Raw genomic sequence first — 24733 nt, forward strand, 5'->3', positions numbered from 1 at the left:
AGAGCCCCCTGTGTTTTAATACCCAGTAAATCAGCCAACTGTGTCCTTTTATTTGACAAAGAATCTAAATAAACCTGTCCACCAGTCAACTCAGCTAATTCTTGAAGTTTTAAAATGTCAGTCTCCACACTGTAAAATCCAACAGTGGTTCTTACTAACATTTTTTAATTAACTTTACTTAATGTCTTAACTTAATTGTAAAAATCTAGTAATCTGTACTATTCACATACTATGCTTTGTTTACTCAGAAAACCCAAGTTAAGATTAATTAATTGGTTTGAGTGTGGTTTTTGAGGCGGGAAATTCTTAATGGACCTTTCACTCATTTCCTCCACTTCTGCAGTTATTTGTCTTTGTTTGTATTCACTCATTTCCCAAAGTAATCTTGAATGTTGAATTCTCAATACAACTGAATATTTTTAGTCACCATCATGGCGATTAGTGATCCCTTTGGTTGGTCAATTGGAACTTTCTTTTCTTTGTTATGATTCTCTCTTTATTGATGCAGTGATGCAACAGTCATTTAGAATCAAAGAAAGATAATTACTACTCTCTCTCTATATGTATATATGTATAGATTAGGGCTGGGCAATTTAAATCGCGATATTGTTATGCGCATCTCGTCAGTAAAGCTGGTTCCTTGATTAGTAGTAAATCACCATCACCATCACCTGCTTTCAGATGGAGCGGCATTTACTACAGAGAGTCGTAGTTAACTGACAAGATGAGCCAAATCGCATTAAATATCGCTGGCGATACGTCCGCGATTTTACTGCGAAATGGCTCAGCTTGTCAGTTAACTACGGCTCTTTGTACACAGCTAAACTCCTGTGTTAAATTAACACTCCTGGGAGTGTATGAGAGTCCACACTTAAGAGTGTTGAAGTTAATGAGATAATTAAGTGATTAATTTAGTGATGATTGAACATTATTGAAGACACCTGATGATAACAAGCAGAATCACTGAAGGAGAAAATCTCAAATTGTAAGCCACCGTTATGACGATCAATGGTTGCTTTAGTTGGACTCTAGACCCTTATATGTTTACTTTAGATTTTGTTTGGCTGTTATATCTGAATTATAATTGCCAGTTGAACAAAGAAAAGAGTGATCTGATGGTGTTGGTTATATTATGACAATCATCATTTGAACTTGATCACTGAACTCATTAAAATCCTTCTTTCTGACTTCGATTTATGTTGTTGGTTAGTTAATCTGCATAAATGCCCAGAATTTTTTATATAACATAAAGGATTTCTTAAAAGTTGTTTAAAAAAAAAATAGTTCTTTTAGGCACACACAGATGTCAAGATTCAGTCTATGCATCTCAACAATGGTGAGGAGCAGAATATTCAATTAGGAAAAGTAAATTACATAGCCAATTCAGATCATAATTTATTCATACCGCAATGCATGATGGGAGCCATTAATGAGTTGTGATTGGTGGCAGCCACTGCAACATGCTTTATTATTGTCACCATTGTTGAGATTCACAGGGCAGGCTGATTATTGATTTCTGTGTTTTAAATGAATTTATCTGAATGTCATTTAATCAGAACAATGTTTATTAAATATTTTGAATTATAAGTAGTGATAATCATAGGCTGAAGAATCACTAATCTGCTGTTAACAAGATAAACCAAACTATCTCAATAAGTTTCCTTTTTCAGATCACAGCATGATTATGTCAAAACATAACCAACACTAACAAATAACATTTTACTTTGTTCATTTAACTGTTATAAATCAATAACAGCAGACAAACAACAGTAAATATTAAAGTAAACATATAATGGTCTAGAGCCCAACTAAAGCAAACACCCATCACCTTAATGGTAACTTACAATTTGTGATTTTCTCCTTCAGTGATTCTGCTTGTTAACATCAGGTGTCTTCAATAATGCTCAATCATCACTAAATTAATCACTTAATTATCTCATCAGCCCTAAATGCTGCTCCATCTGAAAGCAGGTGATGGTGATTTACTACTAATCAAGGAACCGGCTTTAATAACAATTATATCAAATGCAAATAAGCAAAGATGCAAATAACAATATCGCGATTTAAATCACCCAGCCCTAATATATATATATATATATATATATATATATATATATATATATATATATATATATATATATATATATATATATATATTAACCCAACAGTTAATTGGGTTTATATAATCCCCTATATGTGTGACAATCTTGTAATTGATCATGCTTGACTCACACAGACTTCATCATTCTGCCTGCAAAACACAACCATGGTAACATTTCATTTAAAGTAAATTATCAAGTACTCTCTACAGTTATTTTTTAGTTACTAGAACTCTTGTGTAAGTGAACTATACTAACTGAGCATTTATCAGTACCACATACTATTCCTATTTCACTTTACTTGCTTTTTTTAAGGCAATCGGTTTCCTGATATTTTCCTAGTAATGTGAACTAATGAGAAGTTAACACAACTAATGATTTTGATTCAAGAGTGCTTGAGTATACTTGATTAACAAGTTTTTTTATACAAATGTTATTAAGTTGTGCCAACTAAAAATTAATACACTACTTTACTTGGAAATTTTAAGGTAATCGGTTTCCTCACTTTTTCTAAGTAAAGTCAACGTATTACATTTTACAGTGTGATATTTTCCTAGTAATGTGAACTCTAATGAGAAGTTAACACAACTAATGATTTTGATTCAAGAGTGCTTGAGTATACTTGATTAACAATTTTTTTATACAAATGTTATTAAGTTGTGCCAACTAAAAATTAATACACTACTTTACTTGGAAATTTTAAGGCAATCGGTTTCCTCACTTTTTCTAAGTAAAGTCAGCATATTACATTTTACAGTGCAAGGTGTTCATACTCAAAGTTGTCTCTCTAGTGACGTTTTGAGTATACTGCAAACAGAATTGCTTTATTTGGACTTTCCCAAAATCCCACCACTGTCATAGAGACTTAAAAGATCCCTTTATGTTCCTGAACTCATCCCAAAAAAGTTTAAACATATTTTTAAAATACCTGTCACGTAACGTAGTGTTTAGCTGCCAGTATGCACTCCTTGGCTTATTGGAGTTTAAAAACACAGAACACTGCACCATACTGTGATCAGAAAAACTCAGTGGGGTAATTAAACATTTTCTTAAAAACATAGAACCGATCCATTCTTGCCAGCGAAATCACACTGTCACGAACATGAGTCCAAGTATATTGCTTTTGTGTCTCATAAAACTGTCTCCAAACCACATAGCTCATGCGTTTTGACAAGCTGGATTAACCGATTACGAGAGGGCAAGTGAGGTTCATTATGATTTCTATCCAAATTCGATAATGTACAGATAAAGTCACCACCCAAGAATAAATATTCTTCTACACAGCATTTTTGTAAAACAGACTACAAAGTATTTAAAAACAACATTCTTTCTATTGGTGCAGTTGGAATGTACACAAAAATAACATTTCCAAATGTATCTCTTACTTTTAAGAGCCTACCTTTAAATACTTCATCAACCTGATAAGAAGTCAGACTGAAACTCTTAGAAAAAAGACGTCAGATTTTTTCCTTTTTGATGGAACTTTGAATTCACTGTTCTGTCTCCATTTCAGTGCCATCACAAAACAAATCGGCAGCAAAAAATTAGGTGCACTATCACTTTTTTGCATATTCGATCTGCGAGAATGAATATTCGATGTTTCAGCATCACCCGGTCTATTTTCCTCAACCACATTTTTGAGATAATTTACCTGGATCGCCGCACTCTCGGCGGCGGGCGGATTCTCCACAGCTCTATCCTCCACTGCACCTGTGTCTGTCACAGGCCGAGCTGCGTTTGACGGACCAGCCTCGACCGGCTCACTAACATTATTAACAATGTCATCAGCCGCTGAGCCGTTTTCCTCATTCTTACCAGGACACGCACGGATTAAGTGGCCCACTTCACCACATTTGAAACATTTCATCTTGTCCGTAGTAGCATAAATAACATAGTCGAACTCGTCAACTTTGAGATGCAGTGAAAGGCCTAGATCCTCATCATCTTTTAGGATCATGTAAACGAATCGCCTAAACGAAACCACATGTTTTAAAAGAGGAGATCCACTTCCAATTGGTATCATAGGTGACACCAATTTCCCTTATGAAAAGTAGTTTATTCAAGTGTTCTATTAGTATACTTCTTTTAAACTAAAAATAAGAAAGTATACTTTCAGTCTACATTTTATATACTTCTCAAAATTATACTTTATGTACTTCTCAGAAATATACTTAAAATTACACTTAAGTGTACTTGACTTATACTGAGAGAAAAGTCCAAGTACATATTTGGCCTGTACTTGTACTCAGTCTTTTGATCGAGATATACTTTAAAGTATAATTAAGTATTCAAAGTATACTTGGCTTGTAGTTGTGTTAACTCTTTTGATCTAGTAGCCTATTAAATATACCTTTTTTACATAGTTTTTCATATACAGTCTTATGAAGCTTACATTGTTTGAAAATATTGATTAGAATATTGATATAAAACAGATATGTTTCTAATTCTGCGTATCTGAATTTTTGTGTAGGCTAGTCCACTGGTAGTGTATAGGAATTTACTCTAATTCTACTTTTCCCCACCATTGACAGAATTTTCCAGCTATCCATGTTTTCACTGGTATACGGTAGGGGGCGCTATATGACACATCTTCTAGTACAGAATCTCCGGATCAAAACACAGGAGAAGAAGAAGCTGAAACAAGTGATAGAAGATTGCTCACTCAAATGTAAAATAACGTGATCATCAAACATTAAATAGCGTGTAAATCAAAACTGCCTAATGTTACCAAATGAAATGAAGCGTAACCCATGAAGAGAAAACGACTGTGAAGTGTTGGGGGTGTTGGACTCGATCTGCTCCATCTGTGTTTTGATCATCGTTCTGAATCTGATCAAGGCGTAGTCTTTGACAAAATTTTGATTTTCTCTACTTTTTTGTTTAAAGTGTTGCCTTTCTTTATGAAACTTACCGACATTCAAGTGTTGATTAAAAAAGCATGCATGAAGCTAATAAAATGTTTTTAAAATTAAAGTTCAGTTAAAGGTATTTTTCAAGTAGGCCTATAAAAAATATCTACATTTGAACATAGTAGTATACTGCAAGTGCAAAAATAATATATAAGTAGTAACTATAAGTATAATGTTATGTTCACTTAAAGAAAACTTACAAGTATACTTGCAGTATAAACTAAACTAGTAGTTTATTGAGAGTACACTTCAGTGTGTACTTTCATAAACTAAAAAATGTACTACTTGTATTAAAATAGTAAGTAGTTTACTACTCTTACACTTATAGTACACTTTTATATACTAAAAGTGGGCCAATTTAGTCCCAAGCAGTATTGAAATAGTACACTTACAAGTTTACTACAATTACACATTGATACTTACTACATAAAGTAGCCTATACTTAAAAATATACTTGAACATTACTTAAGTATACTTCATAAAATGAACTTGAAGTATACTTCTTTTTCGTAAGGGTTACCATATCGGGACAAAATTCTCACTAAAGTTTCATCACTTATGAAAGGCAGAATATTAGACAACAGCACTTTTTTGGATGGCATGGAAAGTGGTAGTCTGACTACGTCAGACTTCGTACTTCCGCTCAATTTCAGTTCGCTTCTGTACTCAGTCTGAGATGCGACCTATCTTCCCGTTTTCCTCCGGCCTCAAAACAGCCGGCCAATCAAAGAACAGAGGGCGGGCTGAGAGCCGTGACGACATAGACACTGATTGTACCGTGGATGCGTAGATTTACATCACATAATCTGCAAAAGTCGTTCACAGCCATGTTCACTCCGGTATTTCGCTCGATAGTTTTGTTTTTGCATCATACATGTGTTTACAGTGGAAGTTGTTTACAGTGGAAGTTTACAGTGGAAGTTTTTAGTCTATAAACTTCTTTGTTGGTAAAGCAATCTCCATCCATCAAACTTTTTGCTTTATCAGCAAACTGTTTCAGATCAGGGAAGTAATCTTGTACCCTCACTCCTCTCTTGATTTTCGTTGATCTGAGAAACAATTTTATGTTCTCAAGTTCATAACTACGATCTACGGATTCACTTTGCGAAAAACTCACGCTACATTCTGAGGAATCTCTATCACTCTCGGTGTCCTGCATATCTTTTAAGTCATCGATTTTACTTATTACTGCATCTAGAAACTTATTTATCATTTCTCTTTTTTGAGGTATCTTAAAAAGGAGCTCCTCTTGCTCCGATGTTAACTGTAGCCTACCTCACAAGTTTCGCTTACAGATGTTTGATTCTGTTCATTGGTTATACTTTCTTTTTTGTTATCGGAGAAAGAAACCAAAACCGTTGACTCACTAGAAACCGTAGCCGAGATGGGGTTAACTCAGCCTCAAACTCCCCGGGAGGGTTTTCTAACCTCTCTGTCACAACTGAGCCTCCACCTGGCACAGTCACACCAGTCTCCACTTCACCGTTACCTTCATCACCCTGCTCAACATTTCTATTCTCGTTTCCTTTCTCCCCTGCAATATTTCTGTTCGGGCAATTTCGAATTAAGTGTCCCGTTTTTCCACATCCGAAACACTTAGTCTTTCCAGTAGTGACAAAAATAGTATAACTAAAATCCTCAATCCGAAAATTGAGCATTAGATCTAGATCAGCTTCATCTGGAATGATCATGTAGACGAATCGCCTAAAATAAACTATATGCTTCAATAAAGGTGATTCACTACTAATCGGTATCTTTTTAATTGGAGACACCAACTTACCATAATGTGACCATGCTTGCGTTAGAATCTCGTCACTCACAAAAGGTGGCACGTTAGATAGAGTTACTCTTTTGGCAGGCAAGGAAAGAGGAAGAACTGAAACAAATTCTCCACTAATTACAATTCCCTGCTCTACCAACTCATTCGCTTTTTCTACGCTATCCAAAAAAAAAACACTAATGCATTATTCATCCTGGAAGTGGATAAAACACCTGAGTGACCAACCACCTCCCCAACAGCCAAGCAACAGTCCTCTATGCTCACCGCAGATGCCACCTTTACTGCGTGGCGTCTCGTGAGTGAGCACAAACCCTGCACCCGCTGGGCCGACATGCTTCCTACAAACGGATAGCACACAGCCCTAGATGTAGTACAACAATAAGAAAACAAACAAGACCAAAACAAACAAAACAAACAAGAAAAAAAGCAGCTTAGAGGAATTGATAGAAAAAAAATTCACTCACAGCACTCAGCACCACTCCGTTCACACTCAAGCCCAACACTCGCACCGGAAGTGAGAGAGAGAGAGAGAGAGAGAGAGAGAGAGAGAGAGAGAGAGAGAGAGAGAGAGAGAGAGAGAGAGAGAGAGAGAGAGAGAGAGAGAGAGAGAGAGAGAGAGATGTTTTGCTACAGAGAAACAATTGGATATTGAGTCTGTTGATGTGCACGGTTCAATTGACTGGCAGTTAAATGCAAAGTGTCGGCATAAATAGAGTGTTGGACTCTCAGACAGTTGACCGGCTCTCATTTCCTCCTTCCTCACCAACCCCTCAGTGGTTTCCAGCCTCATCTGTGAACAGAAGAAGAACCACACGTCGCCATCAACATTACACTCACTGAATCAGAGAGAGCTTTGGAATCACACTACAATAGGAAGCATCTGTTTGACTAGTTAATGAGCACAGCTGATGGAGGCAGAGATGAAGAGAGAGGCAGATAGAGATTAATAGAGGATGAAAATGAAACTGTTTGGAGAGGGATTCCTGAGAAGGCAAATTTGGGACTCCAGACAAAGTGAGTCAATGAGGCACATGACTCACACCCATGCCAACACCCGGGGGGGGTTCCAGGCTTGGACATCAAATATAAACCTCAAAGTCATCTAACATCAAGCCTCATTGGTTCTTAATCATCATGATATTTGATGTAGTCTGTGAAAATGCAAGTTGATGAATGTTTTGATTTTGTTTTGTTTTAAGGATCGATCTGTTCATCAAAGTAATCATGATCTCTTCGTTGACCTTCATAAAACTGTATGGACAGAAATATGTTCAAAATATCTTCTTTTGCATTCTGCAGAAGAAAGGAAGTCATAAAACGTTGGAACGACATGAGAGGCAGTAAATGATGACAGATTTTTCATTTTTGGGTGAACTATCCCTTTAAATCTTGCCACAAACTCTACCTTAAATCCTGCCTTGCCCCACTGTCAGGGTCTAAACACCTTATCTATAGCCGTACTTCAACATAACTCAACCACTCAGACAAGAAAATGTGTGTGTGGCTATGCCAGCAGCTGTGAGACACTAATGCTCCTGCTTAATAAAACGCAGACTAATGAGGACACCTGGGTCAGTCCCTCTCTGAAAGAGATGTGTTCAGAATTAAACTACCACCACCTAGCCTCTTGTGTGTGTGTGAGAGAGCGTGAGCATGCTCAGCCCTCGTAAGCATTCGGCGACATGCATGACAAACAATAAGTGAATGCACAGTGAATATGTGATCCCACCTAACCCTTGCTCAAGTCCAAACATCCACAATCCTCAGCTCTAAGTGTGACCATTGGGTCTGACAGCTATGCAGATCAGCTCATTAGACAAGGCCCCTCATGCACATCAGTGAAGACATGAGGAGAATACCAGCATACAATCCATATCCTGTTTGATTCTCTTAAGTGCAGCCAGGAGGAGGTTGTGTGAATCTTTCTGTGTGTGTGTGTGTGTGTGTGGCCTCTGGGAGTATGTAGGAGTTTATAGGAGCTAGTTGGGTGTGTGTGCTGCTGATCAACAGTCACGCTCCCGTCGCCCAGTCTGTTGATGTGGGCAAGATGCTCGGCGGGAGGTCTGAATATGTAGGAAGGCTGATTTGAACTACAACAAATTGAAGGCGTCACGCTGTTGTGCCCTCAAAAAACATTCCCTGATGCATCACACTGTTTTGACTTTGTGTTTTCTTGTATTTAACAGGTTCAGAATATCACTCAATCCATGGAGGTGCTAGATCTGAGGACGTACAGAGATCTGCAGTACGTGAGAGACACAGAGAACCTCATGAAAACAGTGGACGGAAAACTGAAGACTGCCTCTGAAAATCCACGTAGCCTCAACCCCAAGAGTTTTCAGGTGGGTTTCTTCTCACAACGCCTACACTCACACCCCCTCCATGTTTAGTTCAGATCCACGTCAGTGATATTAAAATATGATGCAGATTGAGTCAAAAAAAGAAAAAACTACAGTGATTTCTGGAGAGTAAGCTTAGATTTATGTAGAATACTGACATATTACTTGAGACATATATATATATATATATATATATATATACTCCAAATAAAGTTTAATTATATATATGTGTATATACAGTATATACACATATATATAATTAAACTTTATTTGGAGTGCTTCTTTATTGCACAATGCACATTTCTTAATATCAAGCCTAAAATGTGTTTTAATATCACTATAGTATGATCACTGTATAATATCAGTCTTTAAATGCAAGATATTTAAAGTGTACATAAAGTATTCTTGCAATAGTTCCATTTTAGCACAATCTGTTTAGTTGAACCTCAGCACTTTTTCTGAACAACTAAAGTGCATTTAGTGCAAGTACAAGTACAAAAGTGCAAGTACAAAAGTAGTCATTCCAATATAGCAGACAAATTATATATATTTATTATACTAAAAGTACAGTTGCAGGGTATTTATATTATGGTAATTACATAAATATGTAAATGTATTTGTAGTATTATTAGCATAAAGTAATATATGGTATATTTATTTTTTACTAGAAAAGGTCAATCAGTCAATCAGAAAAGGTCGAGACATTAATTGTGTAGATGACATTTGAAATAATTCTATTCAAATTTGATAATTGATACACATACTGAGTATATTAATTAATAAATATTTTAAAAATAATCTGACATGTAAAACTGGCTTCCTTTGACATATCAATGTCAAAACTATGTGAAATATCTAAAACACCAAGCAAATCCCAGCTAACAATTTTTGGTTCCCAAAATGTACATTTGTTCCCATAATGTTCTCAGAACATTTTGCAAAAAATGCGCTTTTAAGGTTTGTTTTGTGTTAGCCAGGAAAGATTTATGTTTGGAAATAACATTCTTTTTAGGTTTGCAGAATGTTTTATAAAGATAAAACCATTAGATTACGTTCTGTATAAGCTCTCTTTAGGTTATTGCAAAAAAATAAAAAATAACCATGCAACGTTCTATGGTTATTTGAAACCTATAAATAAATAACCATTAGAGAATGTTCTGGGATAGGATTATTAGGGGGATGTCCTGTGTGTGCTGGGATCAACCAAGGCTAAGTTTAGTATTAATATTCATTTGGTAACATGACTGGAGATTGAGCAACATTAGTGTACACTAATTAGTATTGACAGCCTCAGTATTTTTATATTGACATCACAACCCACCTACCTTCAGCCACTCTTCTCTAAATCTCATTCTGGCGCCTCTGCCCCTACATGTCATAGACACTGGCACTAGTCTTCAATACAACTTGATTGTTGTGTTTAACTGAGACATACCAAAGGTCCTCTGAGAGAATTCAAATTCACCTCAAATGAACATGGAGCTTCAGTAATAAGTGTGTGTATGTGCAGACAAAAGGTTATGTTTTTCTGTTCTTTTTAGCTAGCAGCTGCTCTCCTAAAGGCTAAGATTCAGACCGCTTTATTCTTGCATCTTTTAAATATGATAGTGTGCTTGTATCTCTGTATGATCTCAGAATAGTCGAAGGACTTGTTTACAATATACAGAGGACCAGGGCAGTAGCTAGAGGATTCTGGGCCCCCTGAAAAAATATTGATGCTCTTCCACCAAGTTCATCATTAACTTCAGGCCTCAACTCTGATTGGTTCTGTTCACGAGCTGGGACGGGACTTACAATTTTATTGGGTCCATCTGATGTTTGTCACTGACTGAATAATTAATAAATACTTTAGATCGGACTAAACCATTTTTAGGGGGGTAAGAGAAGCAGATATTTGGAAAAAATATTTAACCAAGTTGCATGTTTTTGTGGTTTTCATTTAAATCTCAGGCATACAACTAATATAAATATTAGAATTATTCATACAACAGGGGCCTATATAGTATAACTGCTGGATTTTGTGGGGCCCCCTGGGCAGCTGGGGCCCCTATAATTGTCACCACCTTTCACCTCACTAGCGACGTCCCTGCAGAGGACTAAATTGAAGAGCTTTAAGATGAGTAACATGTAGCCGTCTGCTAAAAAGAGTGGGATGGAAGCCACAGACACTTTTCCCAGGGGTATCACTATCATTCAGAATGCACTACCACCACTTACCCATCCACCCCGCTCTGCTGCGGTCTGAGTCATCTCACCAAACGCTGCATAGAAAATTATTCCAAAATTTTCCAGAAATCATTCCTCATCTATCAATACATGTTCAAAGCGCCATGATCCTTTTTTCCTCCCTTCTTCTCTGCTGGAGCTGTGAAAAATTTGCGATATGTGCCAGTGTTAAAAGCACTATTTCAAAGAGTGGGTGTCTCAAAGCCCGGCTTTATTTTCGGCGAGGCTGCTGATGAATGTTGAGAGCTCAAAGTCGCCTATGGCAGGGTGGGAGATTAACGAGACTAAATTTTTGTGTCTCGGAACAGGAAAATTAGATTTATGATGTGGCGCTGCAGGGCTGAGAGCAGCTCCATCACCAGATTTACGATAAACTTTAACAAGAAGGAAACAGCCCCTCCTGTGGTTAGCATGCTTTATTGATAAACCTGCTGTTCAGACCCCCTTTATTGATACACCTCAGCCTATAAGCCTATGCCAGGCCGGCCAGTTTGCCTGGGTGCCGTAACTGATGGCCCTCACTGAGCTGAGATCAGCCCACAAGTTTTAGTTCTTTCATAGCCGCTTGGTCCCACCGAGGTAGAGAGCTGACGGTTCTCTGATGAGTGGGCCTGTGTCGCTGCGTCAGACAAGTGGTAGATTGTCAGAGATTGCAGATGCACACAATCAATACTCGGTTCTCATGTGAGGATGCATTCGGATCCAGGGGCTGGAGGCCGGTCATGCGAGATGAAAGGTTGGAGATGAACATGCTGAATAGTTAATGAGAGCCGACTGCAAATTCCCAGACCTCTGTGAGAGGGAGATTAACCGTTTCTCATCTTTCGTTTTCACTCCTAACCACCATTGCCCTCCTTCCTTCTCCCTCAGGAGTTAAAGGACAAGGTTACTCAGCTGCTTCCCCTGCTGCCAGTGCTGGAGCAATACAAGGCGGATGCAAGAATGATCCTGCGGCTGAGGGAGGAGGTGAGGAATCTGTCCCTGGTGCTCATGGCCATTCAAGAGGAGATGGGAGCCTACGACTACGAGGAGCTCAGGCAGCGAGTGCTACTGCTGGAGACTCGCCTGCACTCCTGTATGCAGAAACTTGGTAAGACTTCTAGTAGAAGTGGGTTTGAGCTGATTTTAACAATCAGGAATAGGCAGCTATTGACTGTGAACTGGGAGTATGTGACCTGCGACAAGAAGAAAATAGAATGAATTTTGACTTATTGGATTCTCAGTGCAGGACTCGTTTGGCATGATTATTTGCAGGGTTATTTTAGAGCAGCTGCAGTAATTTGCTTTTAAATTGAAAAAGCAAAAGTAAACTAGACATGTCTGATGGTCGGGGAGACCGCATTAGACCCAATTAAGTCAAAATGTGCTTGCTGTCCAATTAGAGAAGCAATTTAACGTTAGAACGTTAAAAACAGCCAGCTAGCAAGCCTTGCACCGAAACGTCCAAAGTTCATTTGGCTGAAAGAGTAATTAGCTTTCAGATGCACGATGAGACAAGCTCATGTTCTATTCAGGGTGAAACTGATGACTTCACAAGAAAATCTAAAACGATGATCTAACGGATATTCGTTCTGCTCCATAAAAGTCGCTTTTGGCAATTTAATGCTGACTGGTGCATCCGAGTTTCGTTGAAGCCGTCATTTATGGTGTCCCCTGTGTTCTATCGCCAGGTTGCGGGAAGCTAACTGGCGTTAGTAACCCCATCACAGTTCGCGCCTCAGGGTCAAGGTTCGGCTCCTGGATGACTGACACAATGATCCCCAGCTCCGATAATAGGGTAAGAACGACCGTACCGCAACACTCTATCACTCCATCACTCCATCACTGCCACTGCTATGAGCCGCCTCTCCCCATAGACACACAATCTCACACACACACACACACACACACACACACTGTGACTGAGTCAGTGTTTTGGTACAGTGAAGCTGCTCCTCAGCAAAGAGAACTGAGTCACTGATGGATTGTTCTTCCACCATTTTCTCCCTCCCTCTCTTTCCTTCTCTATTATTCTCATACTCTCACTCCATTCTTCCCTCAATCCTCACATCTCCTGTCAGAGCCACAGTCCCCATATTAATTACTCCATCAGGGGGTTGGATATTAACAACTTGTTTAGGCAAACGCCAATCACTGCCAGGAATTACTAGCAGCCAGAGTTGTCCTGGGCCTAGTGATGAGCGTGCCCAACAAGGTCCATTAAGGCAGTTTCCCAACCCTGTTCCTGGAGGCACACCAACACTACAGATTTTTAAACTGTTGGTGTGCCTGCAGGAACAGGGTTGGAGAACAAGCCTTTAAGGCAGAGGTCTTCAACCCTCCTCCTGGAAGACCCACTGTCCAGCAAAGTTAATATCCAACCTGAATTTCACACTAATGTGATTTTCAAGCGATCCTAAAGAGTTTGATTAGCTTGTTCAGGTGTGTTTGATTAGGGTTGGAGCTAAAATCTCCAGGGCCCAATTTTTCAAACGTAATTTTTCAGATTTCGGATATCGGATTGGATCAAATCTTGAAAATGGGTTGTTCAAAAGAAAAAAAGTATTCTGAAATCAGATTAGATCACAAAATCCAAAACGTTCTAGTAAGATTGGGATACTTTTGATCCAAAAAATCTGGATTATACTGATCCCACAAAAATTTTATAAAACTTGAAAACTTGAAAAAAACAACATTTGCATCATGTTATAAACACACAAATATATGTTTTTATTTTGCTCTTGATTAGTTTAACTGTTAAAGGGTAACACTTTACAATAAGGTTCATTAGTTAACATTAGTGAACTACCTTAGTTAACATGAACTAAGAATGAACAATACTTCTTCAACATTAATCTTAGTTAATATTAATTTCAACATTTACTAATACGTTATTAAAATCAAAGGTTGTATTTGTTAACATTAGTTAATGGACTGTGAACTAACGTGAACTGTAAATACTGTAACAAATGTCTTGCTCATTGTTAATTCATGTTAGTTAATACAATAACTGATGTTAACTAATGATCCTTATTGTAAAGTGTTACCTGTTAAAGTAATAAATTAGAAGTAGACATTAGGCTACCAAGCCTTTCAGTAGCCTACAGTTTGGTGCCATAAAATAATCCCCAAACAGCTGTAAATATCATACAAAAATATTATATTTAATTTAAAATGTTTTTTTAATCACTGTTTGTAAACTACATTGGCATAATCATAAGATATGAACCAGTCTTATTTTCTCGGGTGAATGCTACGCAAAACTTTTTAGAGAGAACACAAAAGCATTGAAATATTAAAAACTGGCACAAAAGTAAGAAGGATTACCTGATCCTGGATAGCAAAACATGGTATTTCCAAATCCAGATCATTCTGATCCGGATTAAACTTTTTTGAACAACTGGGCCCAGGACAGTGGGTCCCCAAGAGCAGGGCTGAAGAGCTCTAAGGTGTGATCTACTCATTGGGTCCAGATGTGAGGGGGCCAAATCATATAAACCTATATTTTCCACTGGCTATGTTAGTTTTGGTGACGACCCTGACAATGTTGGTGGAGAATAGGGTTGAAGAATTAAACAAATTGCCTCTTTTTTTTTATTTGAATTTGAATATGGATGACAAGAATTCAAAACATTCAATAGTAGATTCTGGTAAATTAAGTGTTCTTACCTAATTTATTTCTATCTATCATTCTATCATTCTAGCTGTTGTTTTCTCGGTCCATGAAGTCTTTTTTAAATTTCCACTATAAAACGACTGACGTGATGTAGAGAGGACAACAGGCAATGATCATCAATTATTCTCTTCCATGGGGGCATCTAAATTTATACTGCAAGCTGAAAGTTCATCTCCAGTGATACAGTCCTTTGTCTTTGACTTTAATGATCGCATCACTCGCCAATATCAATCAACAATCATGTAAAGTGACAAATACATCACAGCAATGGAACTAATGGTCATATCAATCAAGCAGGCATCCTCTGAGCATTCACCAATCCTTAGATTCACCAAGTCACACACGGCGTTGCTGGTTAAGCTTAAAGATGCAGACGCCAGCATCCAAAGCACAACATATGGCATTTTATTTAGAAGAGAACACGGGGGCGGAGACGGTGCCAACCACAGTATGACCACAGCTCCACTCGCTGATCCACAGGGACTCGTTGAGCCCACAAAGGAAATGCTATACTTAATGTTTCAATTATCCTGCCTGTCCATAAGTCACCTGCTCTCCTCCTCTCCAGTCACCACACAGCTCCACAGTAGCCTAAAAATAAAAATGCACAGCATCTCTCTGTGGAATTAGAAATGGGGGAAGAGGCAGGGAGGGAGAATGCAGGAGGGAGGGAGGAAGGAGGAGAGGAGGCAAAAGATAGCAGGGGAGCGTTAAATCCTCAGAGGGGCTTCATTATGCAGGAGAAAGAACATAATAACCCTCCTAAATAAGCTGACTGTCTGAAGTTTCATTACGATGTGTTAATAAAGAGTGCACAGAGCATGGCTTGGTGAAGATGGGGGCACAGCATGGCTATTGTGTGCCTGATAGATACTTCAGCCTCATACAGTGATGGCGAGCAAGGAGAAGAGAGATGGGGAACTGCTAACAGGATTGATTTCCTGTGAATGTGGAGTGGAAAAGGGCAGGGAACAACTGCTGCAGCCAAGTGCAGAGCACATACAGCATCTCCACTCCCACACAGAGAGCAGATCAATAGATTTGACAACACACACGCACACTGGCTGTGCACAGTGACAGACACTGCTGGTTACACAGGAAGAAAGGCTCTGCTTTCACTCTCTCAAAAGTAAGTCAGGAGATGGCGTCTCTTTTGATGTACTGTACTTTCATCCAGGTATATGCTTCCTCTACTCCATTCTCTGCACACAAACCCCAGCTTTCATTTCTAACCTGGTTCTTTCTTATACATACCATAAGACTGGGACCACTCGTGAAAATGCTTCTATTTTGCATTCTTTTCCAATTTGATTATTTGTGATTATTAATATTTCTAAATATCTCATACATCCCCATTTAATGTCACCAGCTGCATGAACGCCACAGGTTTGTGTAAAACCTGATTATCCTCCAGCATAATTTGCAAATAATCCAAAGAGCATCTTGTGCTTTAATGGAAACAAGAACATCAGTGCTTTTGTACAAAGAAGTTCACTTCGTCATGGAACATGGTTTGACCTGGAAAGTCCTTAAAATTAAGAGTTTGTGTAAAAGGTTTTTCGTAGTTTTATGTAGTTGCATTATTATATTATATAATTCATCTTTTCAATTCAATTCACATTTATTTGTATAGCGCTTTTCACAATACATATTGTTTCAAAGCAGAAAATCTATGTCTACATTACAGTTTGAGTGATCTGTTATCAGAGGTGACTGTGTCCCAGTTATGTATTTCAGAAATGTACATATACAAATCACATAATTAGCTAATAATGTATTTATTTAAACAATGTATTAATTTAAGGCAGAAACAATGAGCTCATGGAAATAATGAATAAAAACTTCTTCATTTTATTTTATTTTTATTTTATTTGGGTTTTTATTTTCTGTTTTAGTATTTTAGGGCTGCCAAAGTTAATGTTCGTGTTGTTGTTATTTATGTGGTTGTAAAGGTTTCAAGTCTTATAGTATAACATGTATCAAAACATTAATTTTACAGTAGTTTTGGAGTCAGGAAAATGTACTTTCAACACTGCGTATAATAACACTGAAGTACATAAATTTTACCCATCATGCATTTTACATTTGTATATTTTATTCTGTCTCAGGTGTGGTCGATGGACGGTTACTTTAAGGGACGTCGTGTGCTGGAGTACCGCACAATGAATGACTTCATGAAGGGCCAGAATTTCGTGCAGCATCTCCTGCCCCACCCTTGGGCCGGTACGGGCCACGTGGTCTACAACGGCTCCCTCTACTACAACAAATACCAGAGTAACATCCTCATCAAGTACCACTTCCGATCTCGAAGCGTCCTGGTGCAGCGCAGCCTTAGCGGCGCAGGCTATAACAACACCTTCCCCTACTCCTGGGGCGGATCATCCGACATCGACCTCATGGCTGACGAGAACGGGCTGTGGGCCGTCTACACCACCATTCCCAACGCTGGAAACATCGTCATTAGCCGTCTGGAGCCTCAAAGCCTGGAAGTGCTTCAGACGTGGGACACAGGCTTCCCCAAACGGAGTGCCGGCGAGTCGTTCATGATCTGTGGCACGCTCTACGTCACCAACTCCCATCTGGCTGGTGCTAAGATCTACTTCGCATATTACACCAACACCTCAACCTATGAGTACACAGACATCCCCTTCCATAACCAATACTCCCACATCTCCATGATGGACTACAACCCCCGAGAAAGAGTGCTCTACACTTGGAACAACGGACATCAAGTCCTCTACAACGTCACATTGTTCCAGGTCATTAAAACAGCTGAGGACTAGGTCATGTAGACCTTACAAACACATTTGCTCATACACAAATGTACACACACTGATATGCCCACACAAATATCACACTTATACAAAACATTAATGTGGAGGAGGACATGACTAAAGCTTAGACTTTTTTACAGCATTCCAAACTTCATAGAGTGCTATTATTCATCTAATGTTCTGAAGGAGAGCGAGGTTGGTACTGGTAAATGGACTTGGACTGAGCCTTTATTTTCTTTCCTGTGATGATTCAGCATGAGTACTTTCTTTTTATTTGTGGAAAAAAGAGTAAATAAACATCAAACTTTACCATTTTCAAGTTTCATCTTTTTCTTCCATTGGTTGCTAATGGCTGCATTCTGTAAGTGAAACGTTTGTGTAAACGCCAGTTCGCTCAGTATTCTTTCTCTAAACTCCATCTGTAATGTAATTGGAGATATGCCGCAGCAGGATGAGCCGAGCTCCCCTTGACTGCCTCGGGAAGAGAATCTAGCTCCTGTTTGGTGTCAGCCGTCCTGAGGAGAGACGTCAGTCAGGAAGAGTTCCGTGACATGAAGGGCTGAAAGGTGAGGTGGCAGAAGAGAAGAAATGGGAGACAGCGGAAGGATGAATAAAAAGCAACAGCATTGAGTTGGACAGATGAGGCCCCAGGCTACAGATGCTGCTGCGGTTGTTGTTGTTGTTTGCGCCTGCCAAGTTGCAATCTGTTTCCATTTTTCTTACAAGGCACGCCTCCTCAGCAGGCTGTGTTAAAATATTAAATTAGAAACAGTGGGCTTGTCCAACTACCATTTAGATGTTTTCTTTATTTAATTTGAGTTATGCCCAAAGTATACTTTCCGCATTCCGCTTCGGCTCACGGACAGTCTGCATGAAGTCATTTTTATCATCTGCATAGTCTGCCGACGTCAGTGCAAAATATCCGCTCAATTTTCATGTCCACATGGACATCTGTGCAAGTGCAAGTATTTAAGCACTTGAAAAGGAAGACTCACTGTGAATGTGTCGAATCCATCAAATCTCACTTATGGTGAAGACTAAAGAGAGCATTCATACTGTGATTTTATTAACTCAAAACTTCATCGTAATGGCCAATATACTCTATTCTAAATATCAACTCAATTTATTCATTTATTTCTACCAGAAAGACTCGGGAGGCAAAATAACGTAACAAGTTTATATTTATTAACAGCCCAGCAAGCAAGTATTATGATATAAAGTTCTTTAACGTAGGCCCTGTCCGTAGCTCGTATTCCGAGGATACGGAATCTGCAGGGACGCAGCCGACCCCCTGGGAGGTATGGGAAGGGACCATCTTGGTGGTGGTGGGGAGGATAGAGGAGAATGTAGGCGTCAGCATCTGCGAACTCAGACATGTGTAAGTACCGATCTTTTATACAAGTATTAGAACATGATTGGATAGATGAGAAGGTAATAAGTGACGTAACAATTGAGTCTTCCCGGCAGAACTTACGCTAAAGCTTTCATTTCTGATGTCAGAAACCCATTAAAAGTCAACCGTCCACAATTCCACATCAACTTTGATGTCTGGAAACTTGGCCCACCCTGTCACATTTGTAGGAAAGATACTGTTATTCATAAAAAACAAAGTTTTGAAAAGTTGCAAAATGCTGTGCCGTTCCTTGCTATGTGTAACACCTACGGCTCTGCGTATTCTTCTGAAGGTTCCCAAGGTTGGAAACAAGCAACTGAAATTTGCTTTTTACTTTTACTTTTTTACATTACTTAACGGATTGTGTGGCACATTTCAGCGCAGATTGTTCTGTGAATCTGTCATAGCTGAGAGCTGTTTAAATAGAAGTCTTAAAGGCACAGAAGCAATTCATTCAGAGGCAGAACAACAAAACTGTCAAACTAAATGATAAACCTAACAGTTTTACTTTATCCCTTTAGCAGTAATAAAGGTAGAGGTAGTAACTGTATAAGAGTGGGAGTCAGAAGAAGTGAGGTAGAAAATTATGCAAATTCAGCAAACTGGAAAGATTTTCAGATGCCACTGTCTCCTCTTCAGTTCTCCTGTGAGTTCAGCACACTATGCAAAGAGCAGCTGTGCATGAATCCCACATGAATCTGTTTCACACTGCATGCCTAACAAGCACGTAAATGATGCAGTAGCCCAATTGCAACAACAGGCACGCGTGATGCTTTTACACTAAGAGCGTTTCAGCTACATAACACCTGTGTCCCTTTAATAAATGATGAATTGGCTATCGAGAGTATCAAAAGCCAGAGAATGACATTCTTGACTATAGTGAAAGCGAATTTGCATCCAAATAGTGATTAATCAACGTGGAATTAAACCAAAACTTGATATGTGGTCTATTGTGTTTCCCATTTTTATGAATATCCCCATAGTAAAGCACAATAGGGAGTAAAATTGAAGTGAGAAAAAAAAAAAAAAGTGGAGTGTGGATAGACGAGTGTAATAATTCATGTGGTATTGATCATTAAATCAGGTGAGCAGCTCACAAAAGAACTGTCTGTTATCTTTTTTTGCAATACAGAATAAAAGAATAAAAAGAAAGAGCCAAATACCAACAACACAGCGCTTTAAAGTTTCAGTGCTTGAAAGTGACTCACGTGATGCTTTATTTGCAGCGCTCTCACATAATATGAAGTTGAATATGCATAACGAAATCTCATTTGCATTTACATCTTCATTAAGTGTGATTAAAATCTGCCTCAAACCCTTTCCAAATGTAATTTCTGGTGCATTTACTGTATATAGGGCTTTTAATTCTAAGTGCCATTCGATCATGATCTGATCACCAAAAATGCATGTTAAGAGGGCCTTTCTTCTTAACATAAATTGGTCTTTTGCAAACCATGAGTAGTTCACTGTGTTATTTTGATTAAATTGAACCTTCTTGCTACCAATAAGAATAGAGTTCCCTCAATATCCACTGTGTTATTATTCATAATAACATCCCACTTCATAAAATCCTATATTGCTTAGAATCGTGCTGAAAAAAATATGGTTCACAGTGCATTTTCAACATATTTTCTTCTGAGATCACCGTGTTACACATGGCACAAATGAACTCCACCAAAAGTGCTGCTTAATCTTGAAGTGTGAATGCTGCAACCTGTTAATATGGCAGATGAAGTCGATTTTTGCGCGGTGTAAAACAGACTTTCTACAATTTACAACAAGGTAAATAACAGGAAAATAATCTGATGCGTGTCACACTGCGGCATCTAAGACTGGTGAAGACTTCTGAATAATTGTTTCATTTGTATACGTACAGGGAATTAAAGCTTTGATGCAGTGAGGCCGCTAAAAATAGAAATCATGCTGAGAATGCTGCAATGCTTTGAAGCGAGCGAAAGAAATCCAAAGAAAGCTTGTACACGCTCCCTTTCTTCTCCTTTCTCTTTCAGGCACAAACATGCACCTAGGCCTCATGAATCTTGATTGTGGGTGGAACAACATTAGCACAGCCACATCTCTTATTTGAGTGCCTCAAATCAGCAAGGATCCCTCCTGAATAAAAGATGAGCATTTAACAGCCTCCACTGCATCTACACTGCGTCCTTTCTCTTAAGACTAGTGCATTGGGACTACAGTAAACTTTCAATGACACAAGCAAAGCTGTCTGTTAGCATCCTGCTTCATGTCTGTTTAAGTGATGGAGGTGATGTGATGGAGAGAGACGGACTAACCCTTGTGATCGCACGCGTCTTTGCGTGTGTTTGTGCGAGTGAGACAGTGTGTTTCACAGAACACCTTCCGTTTCTCAGTGAGGCTGCAGCCGGCCCAGCATGCACTGCTGTTTAATTAAGACTTACAGCCCAAATGGCGGGCATGACAGCTGTTTCATACGCAGCCAATTAAAAGAACCGCAGGCCCTTCCCTTCTACTGCAGTGTACACTATCTCTTATTGTAAAATGGCACACCCTTTCTTCTTCACATGAAGCACATACTAGGACAACTGAACATGCAGCGTCCAACATTAAAGGGACAATGTGTAGTTTTTTTAAGTATTTTATTATCTAAAATCAAAATTTTTATTCATAAATATGTCCTCAATGGTGTACAAATACCTCTGCCAATGATCTGACTTATCCTCGTAAACGAAGAATTTATTATCTTTATACACATGGCACGGGTAGGTCCACGAAGGCTTCCATGTCATTCCGCCATCTTGAAAAACTATAATAGCAGAGAGGGACAAAAAGTACTAGGCCAACGCGTTTCCACGTGACTGAAAGCAGCTGAACCGGACAAGAAGATTTGAGAGACGCTTGTCACTGCCCCGGCAAAAGGCTGCACGGCACAGTTATTTATAGTGGAGGACCATACTTATGTGAAGCCACAGGACCGGAGATTGCAAAAAACAAGGGTTAATGTCGGGATTTTTCCAGGTGGAAAGAGTTGATGCAGGAGAAAGCTTTCAAAAGAGACGCTGAACTTGCCTGCTTTCTCCTCAACAGGTAAGTCAATATTACGGTCTAAATTACAAGCTTTTTTTCATTGCTTGGTCACTTCTCTGCCTTTGGAAACTTTCAATTCTATCAAACATCCGTTTGTTTGTTGTGTCAAGTTGCAGTTTGTTTGAAATAACAAACCTGTTCACCCGAGGGTAAACTCGATGAAGTGCTATTAGAAGTCATCCTGTCATAGCTTTTTGGTACATAACGGCTACCGTAGATGCAACACGCATTTGAAAAAGCGAGACGCTGTAGAGCACTACTCATTTGAATGCAAAATACAATTTCACCACTAGATGGGAGAAATTCCTACACATTGTCCCTTTAACACTCACTTAGCAATTTGAGTAAAAAAAATATATAATATTTAAAGGCTTTGTCCAAAACCTTGAGAGCTTGACTACATAGACATCTGTCTTCTATGGTAACCCAGACAGCAACAGTGTCGGCCGAGCTCTGGTCCACATCTGGTACGCGTGGATTCCACACGACCCAGATGTGGGCCGGATCTGGGCCGACACTATGTTGTTGTCTAGGAAGTGGCCAATTAGGAAAGCTCCAAACAGACAAATAGCACTCCTCACTTGAAGCATGCAGAAAATTGGTGTCACAACTGATTTCACTAGAGGTTTGCATTAGCATGTTGCTAAGCTAACATAATACACAGAAAACAAATACACTGTAAAATCCAACAGTGATTCTAATGAACACTTTTTAGTTAACTTTACTTAATGTCTTAACTTAATTGTAAAACTCTAGTAATCTGTACTATTCACATACTATGCTTTGTTTACTCAGAAAACCCAAGATTAATTAATTGGTTTGAGTGCGGTTTTTGAGGCAGGGAAATTCTTAATGGACTTTTCACTCATTTCCTTCACTTCTGCAGTTCCTTTTCTCTGTTTGCATTCACTCATTTCCCAAAGTCCTCTTGAATGTTGAATTGCCAATACAACTGAAAAATTTGAGAGAACATCACATAAGCTGACTTCATAAAATTGATGTTGATTTTCCTAAAATGTTTTAGTCATTATTATGGCGATTAGTGTTCCATTTGGTTGGGCACTTGGAACTTCATTTATACTATTGCAATTCTCTTCCCATTGATGCGTTGATGCAACAAGAAATCAGTTATTTGGTTTCAAAGAAAGAGAAGTAATGACACGTCAGTCAGACTTAAATCGCGCATTCAAATCAAATCAAATTTTATTTAAAAAAAAAAAAACATTTTAAAATCAACCAAAGAGCTGTACAAGAAAATAAAAGGTAAAAATAAAAACATGAAACAAATGCGGAGGTGTGTGCTGTGTATCACTTCATCATATATAAAGAGAAAATGAAATTAAGAGAATGCAACATCGTAGTTATATTTATCAATAAGTGAGTCATGAAACTGCCAAAATGTACCAATGAATTATGAAACTGGTAAGTTGTGTGTTAGTTGGGAAGGATTTGCATGCAGGTATGATGTTCATACTATTCATCAGGATCAGTGTCTATATGGATCAGTGTCAGTGTTTTATTAACAGTTCATGCTAATATTTACCATTTCCATAACCTTAACCCAAAACAATACTTTATTTTACTATGCTATTTTCTATGGCTATTTTTGATGACTGTGGTGGCTCATACCAACTTACAAACTTTATTGCATTATGAAAAACTATAGCATGAATGGGATACAAATTGGATATAAATTGTTTAACTTGTGTTAGTAATATTCTTAAGTAAAGTGGGATGGTTGGCCTACTAGCGTGTGGCAACCATTTTTGAGAAATATATTAGCTTGGTTCAAATTCGTAAAAATTTGGATGGCGGCTTGAAGACCATGGGAAAATGTGGGTCCCATGTCAAAATCAGTTGAGAATCACTGATACACAGCATCGCTACACCACTGGATAATGTTTGGGGATGCAGGTTGGCAAGAGGCACCACTGTTTATAATGAATTTGCCCTTCAATCTTTTTTTGTACTGTCAACAGCACAAGAGGCACTTCAGGTTGAAATTAATTCTGGTGCTCTCAAAAGTTTGGGCAGCTGTTTCACCCCCTTGAGAAAGAGGTGTAAAGAGGACAGACAAGAGGAAAGCAGGTTGTAATAGGTTTTCATTCTCCTCCTTATCTCCCACGAGACACCACTTCGTAATTGCCCTCGTAATTGCATTTTTTTTTACACACATTGATTGGTACTCCTAGCTCTAATTTCATTACATGCTGATTTGTGAAAGACAATAAAGCAGAAATATTTTGCAGCGCAACCACAGGTCATTTGTCTTTATAACCCTTCTGCTCGAACATGCCACACTCCACTAAGGCAATAAAACCATTACGGCTGGTTTAATAATATAAAGGTTGCCGTGAAATCGGGTTTGACGTCATCAAGGAGATGCTGCAGGTGTCTAGGTCAGAGGGGTGGTTATGTGACCGTGTGATCTCGGAATGGTTTCAATAGAAAGAGGACAAGATGAAGACAAGTTCATAGAGAGATCAGGTGGAATA

The 24733-nt window shown here is 38.6% G+C and overlaps 1 protein-coding gene across 2 annotated transcripts in view; it reads left to right on the forward strand.

Moving 5' to 3' along the window:
* The window catches only part of olfm2a (olfactomedin 2a), a 90158-nt gene extending 72061 nt beyond the window's left edge, over positions 1-18097 (forward strand). For both annotated transcript variants that reach the window (XM_079883498.1, XM_079883497.1), the window contains exons 3-6: positions 8975-9130; positions 12224-12443; positions 13024-13130; positions 17117-18097. In XM_079883498.1, coding sequence (XP_079739624.1) covers positions 8975-9130; positions 12224-12443; positions 13024-13130; positions 17117-17791 — 1158 coding nt within the window. In that variant the 3' untranslated portion in view covers positions 17792-18097. The remainder of the gene's footprint in view (positions 1-8974; positions 9131-12223; positions 12444-13023; positions 13131-17116) is intronic.
* The last annotated feature ends 6636 nt before the right edge of the window (positions 18098-24733 follow it).

This window comes from Squalius cephalus, assembly GCF_949319135.1.
Source record: "Squalius cephalus genome assembly, chromosome: 1".
Lineage (NCBI taxonomy): Eukaryota > Metazoa > Chordata > Actinopteri > Cypriniformes > Leuciscidae > Squalius > Squalius cephalus.